Source organism: Triticum urartu, chromosome 3A (assembly GCF_056163025.1).
Source record: "Triticum urartu cultivar PI428250 chromosome 3A, HENAU_Tu73, whole genome shotgun sequence".
NCBI lineage: Eukaryota > Viridiplantae > Streptophyta > Magnoliopsida > Poales > Poaceae > Triticum > Triticum urartu.
Genome location: NC_141875.1, coordinates 681,329,349 through 681,334,995, shown reverse-complemented (window position 1 = coordinate 681,334,995; position 5,647 = coordinate 681,329,349). Strand labels below are relative to the sequence as shown.

Genomic DNA, 5,647 nt, shown 5'->3' with positions numbered 1-5,647 from the left:
AACAGTACTTCCTCCTTGTCCATTTTTTAGTTTTCTTTTTCGAGACAGTGCTCCTTTTAATACAGGATATATTTTTTTTTCTTTGAGAAATATTATAAAACAATTTAAAATATTCTGAAACTTTCAAATCATGCAAAATTTTATCATGAAATTACATTTGTAGAAGCCGTGGCTAAAAAACAGAATCGATGCTCCAAAAATGTCAGTTCCAACAACATTTTGGAGTGCTAATTTTATTTTGTCATGGTTATTTCACGATGAAATTTTACACGTTTAAAACTTTTGCAATTTTTGTCATAAAAAATTTCAGAATTTTTTGAATTTGTTTTCAATATTTTTTTGAATTTTACTGATCACCCGAGCTCATTTGAGCCGGGGACTAGAAGAGTACTTTCGCTCAAGTGTGGGCTTCACAGGGCCCAGAAGCCAGAAGAAAGAGGAACGGTCCAGTCCTCAACTCCTCATCAAGAAGATCGGGGAGGAGAGAGAGAGCAAGGATGAACGGCGGCGGCAAGAAGTTCGGCGGTGGGCGGCTGCCGACGGGGACTCCGTCGCTGGCCTGGTCATCGGTGGTCGTGGTCGTCTCCCTCCTCGCGGGGGCCTCCGTCATCCACAACGTCTACAAGCCCGACATGGTACAGTAGTCTCTACCAGCCACCCATACGTTGCCCCATGCCTACAACCTGTTCGACGCAATGCACGCTCACTACTTTTTTTTTTCTGATTCCCCTGCAGACCATTCCGCCGGTGGAGAGCGCCGACGGAGGAGGCGGCGGCCATGACGACAAGCAGAGCTGAGCTGGTTTCGGGGAAAGCGGAGATGGATTATGTTCCTTTGCAAGAAATGTTCGGCATTGCATTGCCATCTGCGTGCCTCCAGTCTGTCAGCGTATCTCGTTATGCTTACCAGAGGAACACCCACTCTGCTGCTCGTTACACACTGGAATCGAACCAAAATTGTGATCTACACATCTTATTCAAAGGGGTTTACTTTTTGCAGGAGATATTATGTTCCTGTTTACTTTTTGCAGGAGATATTATGTTCTTATTTAACAATACATTTGATCCCAAACCTCCAGGGCTCTTTCACACCTGACATTCTCATCGATGTCATATGCTGGAATTTGGTCTATCCTTAAATCTCCAGGAGCCTGTTCCTCTAAACGGTCAGATAGTGAAGGGACCAAGGCTACTGGAGTGGTGTTAGATTCATACCTTTGAGAGCCAATGTAGGCTGTTTGGATGAGCAGAAAAAAAATGCACGGAGCCACTAGGGAAAAGCCTCTCGTAGAGAAATGACCCTGGCACAACACCAGTCACAACAACAGGCTCGTTGATTTGCCGGAGCGCAACCAGGCTCTTCACCACTACGTTGAAGTCATTGTATGGGAGATCATTAAGGAGTAGACTGATTTCTGAAGGTGGCTGTTGCAACTGAAGAAAGTGACTGGGTGGCCTCGAGCGCGGCCGAAGCCAGTGGTATCGCGCTTGGGCCAGAGGAGCAACCCAAGTCCACGATCGCCATCTTTCCATGCGACAACGTGCTTGTGTTGTTGCATACAGAGGGAGTATACATCAACGATCGCCACTTCTATTAGGGGCTTCATCCTATTCTACTCAGGACTCTGCAGTCGACTTGTACTTCTTCAGAAATCTAGTTAAAAGTTTCCCTATACTGGTCTTGTTTTCTTTATGTTGTTAGTTTAGCAAACTCCAGTCAGTAATACAAGATATATCCTGAACAAATTCTTGATGTGACAGTCTTTGGAAGCCAATTTTTAGGAGAGGAGATGATACCTGGAAAATGGATTTGCGAGCATAGCTAGTTTCTCCTTCTCCTTGATTCATACTCCCTCCGTACAAAATTAATTGTCACATAAATGGATGTATCTACACGTATTTTAATTCTAGATACATCCATTTTTATCCATTTCTACAACAAGTAATTTGGGACGGAGGGTGTATGCACCATCTGTTTTGTAATTCAGATACCTTGAGCCCGAGAGAGAAGGTGTGATGGAAGTAGGGATGACTTTTCTGGCTAATAGGGTCAACGTTCTTACCAAACTGAGGGACAACTCACAGACAGATTGAATAAAAGATTATGTCAAATTCAGATCAGGATATAATACATTAACAACCTTTCACTTCTAGTGTTTGTTTTAGATCAGCAAACTTGTCATTTTGAGGCCATGCCTTTGCTTGCAAACTGGAAGTCCAGTTCTTTTCTATGCTCAACTGGGGATAATTTTCTGGCTGCTTACTGGGTGCAATAATAAGGTCAACGACCAATAATAAGGTCATATTCGGATAAGAATAACAGCCTGTCACTGCTAGAGATTGTATTTTTGATAGATCAGCACAATTGTTATTTGGCATGGTTAAATTTGTTGGCTCTTACCACTGAGCATATATAGAAACAGAATGTTAACTGAACTTCCAGTACATTCTCTGTTTTACCGAAATTTCGAGTACATCGTTAGCATTAAGTCATTAACACGAACACCGTCAGCTGAGTAAGATCTTTCACTGAATAAGAATAAGAGCAGTAAATTGGAGTTTCGAGACATTGTTATGGAATGGATCACACAATAAGTATTACAATACTGTCAACTGTCGCCATGACTAACATTGTAATAAAATTGAGTTACACGAAAAAATGAAACACCCGTCATCTTTCTGAAAGAAAAGGGAGATATAAAGAATAACCAGAACAAATGTTACAGTCTCGGGCAGCCCGGGCACTTAGTTTTAGTCTTGTTTCTGCTCTTATATCCTCCCTGCAGTCTCTTGTAAGTTCTTTTTCTGTTCATAATCTCCCGAGCAAATTTAATCTTCAGAAACAAATAACACATCGAGACCATTTTGTCAAATAAAAAGGAAAAAGAGAGCAAGGTTACAATCTTGAGCGGTCATATATAGATATGAAAACTTTCACAACACTCAAGGATGTGTTAAATAATGAAGTGCTATGCATTGGTCGTCGCCTTTTAAAATCTCAAGACACGCTATAACCTCTTAAGAGGGGCGTAACAGGTCACTATTCTAGATACTAACCATAAAGATCAAAGGAGACAAGGTCACAAGGTGTGTAGTGTACCTTTACAAAAAGGCAAGCAAGTATAAACAGCAGTTACCTGGTCATGCCTTCGTGAGTGATACAACCAGCATAACTAGCGGGTTTCCGGCAACTTCTTCCTCCAAGCTGCCCGGTTGGCTCCATCGCTGCTCCGTGCATGCCATGAATTCATCCATGACATCCCCAAAATGTTGGACAATTATCGGCTCAAATACGGCTCTCATCATACTTGCGAACATACTTGGGACAATGAGCGCATTATCCACACAGCTTCGGGGGTCGTGCACCTGCATCTCACTGATCGAAAAAGATCCTTCTTCTTGAATGATCACCTTCAGCTCTTCATGGGAAGGTCCATGCATTGGCACATAGAAAGAATCAAATTTCACTCTGTCTATCACACCCTACCGATAGTACCAAAAGACCACAAATATCAAATAGTCGTGTGTTTGTTAGCAAATCATATAATGCTATGTTAGAAAAGTAAGGGCAGCGTACCTCTATGGTCATGACACGTAAAATCTGAGCCAATGTTTCCCAGAGGTGACAGAATTCAGAAGCAAGTTCATCGGAACGCCTCCCTGGAAGAGAAATAACCATCCGACCTCCTGGAACCAATTCCTTGGCTCTTAGCTTGAGGAAAAGTGTGAAATCTTTCCTGAACTGTTGTCCATAAGCCTCAAAGACGATAGGGAGCTTTTGAAGCCTAGCATGCTCATCAATGTCATACGCCGAGATCTTGTTACTAGTAAGCACTTCAGGAGCCTGTAAAGATAAGGTTTTGCTTACGAATCCAAAAGTAATGGAACAAATCAACCCATTGAGCAGTGTCAGACTCACACCTTTGAGAGCCAATGCAGGCTATTGGACGAGCAGACAAGATGCAAGGAGCCACTAGTGAATAGCCTCTCGTAAAACGACCCTGGTGCAACACCGGTCACGACAATAGGGTCATTTCCCTGATGGAGCGTGACCAGGCTCTTCACCACCGTGTTGAAGTCGTTGTGGGGGAGGTCGTTGAGGAGCACACATACTTCTGGTGGTGGCTGTACGAACTGAAGGCAGTGACTGTGTATGGCCTGGACAGCTATTGACACTAGTGTTAGAGCGTTTGGGCCAGAGGAGCAACCCAGATCGGCGATCACCATCTTCGTTGGCAACATTGTGCTGCTGCTGCTGCATAAGTCAAGGATGGCTGCTTCTATGAGGGGTTTCATCTTGTTCTGTTCAACACTCTGCAGTCAAGTTGTAGTTCCTTAACTTCCCCACTTCTTGAGAAATCAATAATATAAGCTAGGTATGAGCAAGTTTTTGGTGAAGCACTTCCGATAATTCAAGTGTCAAAGAACATAAGAGAATTAGTTGAGACAGGAGAAGACACCTGAGCACTGGAGTTGCAAGCATAGCTTGTTTCCCCTTGTCCTTGATTCATATGCAGCGTCTGTTTGGAGGCCATGGCTTTGCTTGGAGCAAGCTAGGCTAAACTCCAGATCTTAAATATGCTCCACTCCAGATCTTGAATCTTCAGAATCTAGGCCTGTGGCTACTTAATGGGGGCAATAGTAAGTCAGCTTGCTCTATTATTTTAATCTTATGGCTAGCCTAGCGACCTGTCTGTCACTGAAAGGCTGGTCAAATCCAGATCAGAAATTCAGAATACAATACTAACGACCTGTCTGTCAATAGCAGACCAACATGGTATCCAATGGAAAAAAGCATACAGGGAAAACATTTTAGACCAACATGGTATCTAAGAAGTTTCTTCATGCTTACAAAATTACCATATGAAGGAAAGGGCATATCTTATCTCTGTAAAAATTATCACATTCTTTTAATGAACTACAGTGCTCAAATTGCCACTGACACTGGACACAGGCAGCTGCACAACTAATGCATCAGCAGACAAATAATGAACTAGCATGATTAAGGACAAAAGTTAAGAATACAGTGAGAGTCACAGGCCTGAATTAAGGTCAAATGTGTAAAGAACACTTGAGAGTTAAGACGATGAAAAAACGAGCTGGGGCAATAACTGAAAGCTAGAATATGGTCATGGTGTGAACATGTACTTGGACAAGGATCAGTGGGAATCCCAACATCATATGGGGTTACTCTGACCGGCTAAGTGAGGAGAGCTCCACCGCGCCTAGGGAGGCGTGAGCTCCACCGTCGGCTGCCTTCCCGGCACCGGCGGCCACCCCTCCACCCGCCGTGCCCACGTGGGCTCGGCGTCCACTCATCTGTCGTGTGCCACTCCGGGCGCGACAGCCACCCTGCCCAGGAGCTCCGCCGCACAGCTAGAGGTTTTCCATCCGCCACGGGCACTTCATCAACCAGGCAGCTGTTCCAGGTTTGGTTTCTTCCTTCGTGTGAGTTGTGCCGCCACCCTCTTTGATGCATGCGTTGTCTTGCCTTGATGCATTGCTCGCGTCGCCCTAGCCCCTTCCCGCACTCTTCTCCGGTTCTGTCTGGCTTTGGATCCATGGATGGTTGCAGCTTCGAGAATGCCATGTTGGCCAAGTATGGGTGCGGCTCCGTTGAGACGGTGGCTGGCCGTAGTCGGCCCGC

At 44.4% G+C, this 5,647-nt stretch overlaps 2 protein-coding genes across 2 annotated transcripts; one reads left to right on the top strand and one right to left on the bottom strand.

Moving 5' to 3' along the window:
- Positions 1-420: 420 nt before the first annotated feature.
- On the top strand, positions 421-1,004 carry LOC147981533 (uncharacterized). Its single transcript, XM_087517144.1, has 2 exons — positions 421-635; positions 736-1,004. Exons 1-2 carry the CDS (start codon positions 498-500, stop codon positions 796-798), a joined length of 201 nt encoding a protein of 66 aa, XP_087373270.1. The 5' UTR covers positions 421-497; the 3' UTR covers positions 799-1,004.
- A 1,526-nt stretch (positions 1,005-2,530) lies between these two features.
- LOC125549197 (S-adenosyl-methionine 4-1-methyl-2-pyrrolidinyl-3-oxobutanic acid methyltransferase) lies at positions 2,531-4,589 on the bottom strand. The gene is made up of 5 exons (XM_087517142.1): positions 4,461-4,589; positions 3,922-4,314; positions 3,578-3,844; positions 3,138-3,483; positions 2,531-2,834 (listed from the first exon to the last, which is right to left on the bottom strand). The coding sequence occupies exons 1-4, from the start codon at positions 4,533-4,535 to the stop codon at positions 3,142-3,144; spliced, it is 1,077 nt and encodes a 358-aa protein (XP_087373268.1). The 5' UTR covers positions 4,536-4,589; the 3' UTR covers positions 2,531-2,834; positions 3,138-3,141.
- Between the last annotated feature and the right edge of the window lie 1,058 nt (positions 4,590-5,647).

Excerpts from the sequence above, each read along its gene's own strand:
- LOC147981533 (XM_087517144.1), top strand. The coding sequence starts at position 498 with ATGAACGGCGGCGGCAAGAAGTTCGGCGGTGGGCGGCTGCCGACGGGG. Across the intron at positions 636-735 it reads ACGTCTACAAGCCCGACATG|ACCATTCCGCCGGTGGAGAG; the intron begins GTACAGTAGTCT and ends ATTCCCCTGCAG.
- LOC125549197 (XM_087517142.1), bottom strand. The coding sequence starts at position 4,535 with ATGGCCTCCAAACAGACGCTGCATATGAATCAAGGACAAGGGGAAACA. Across the intron at positions 4,315-4,460 it reads CTTGCAACTCCAGTGCTCAG|AGTGTTGAACAGAACAAGAT; the intron begins GTGTCTTCTCCT and ends ACTTGACTGCAG. Across the intron at positions 3,845-3,921 it reads GCCTGCATTGGCTCTCAAAG|GCTCCTGAAGTGCTTACTAG; the intron begins GTGTGAGTCTGA and ends TTATCTTTACAG.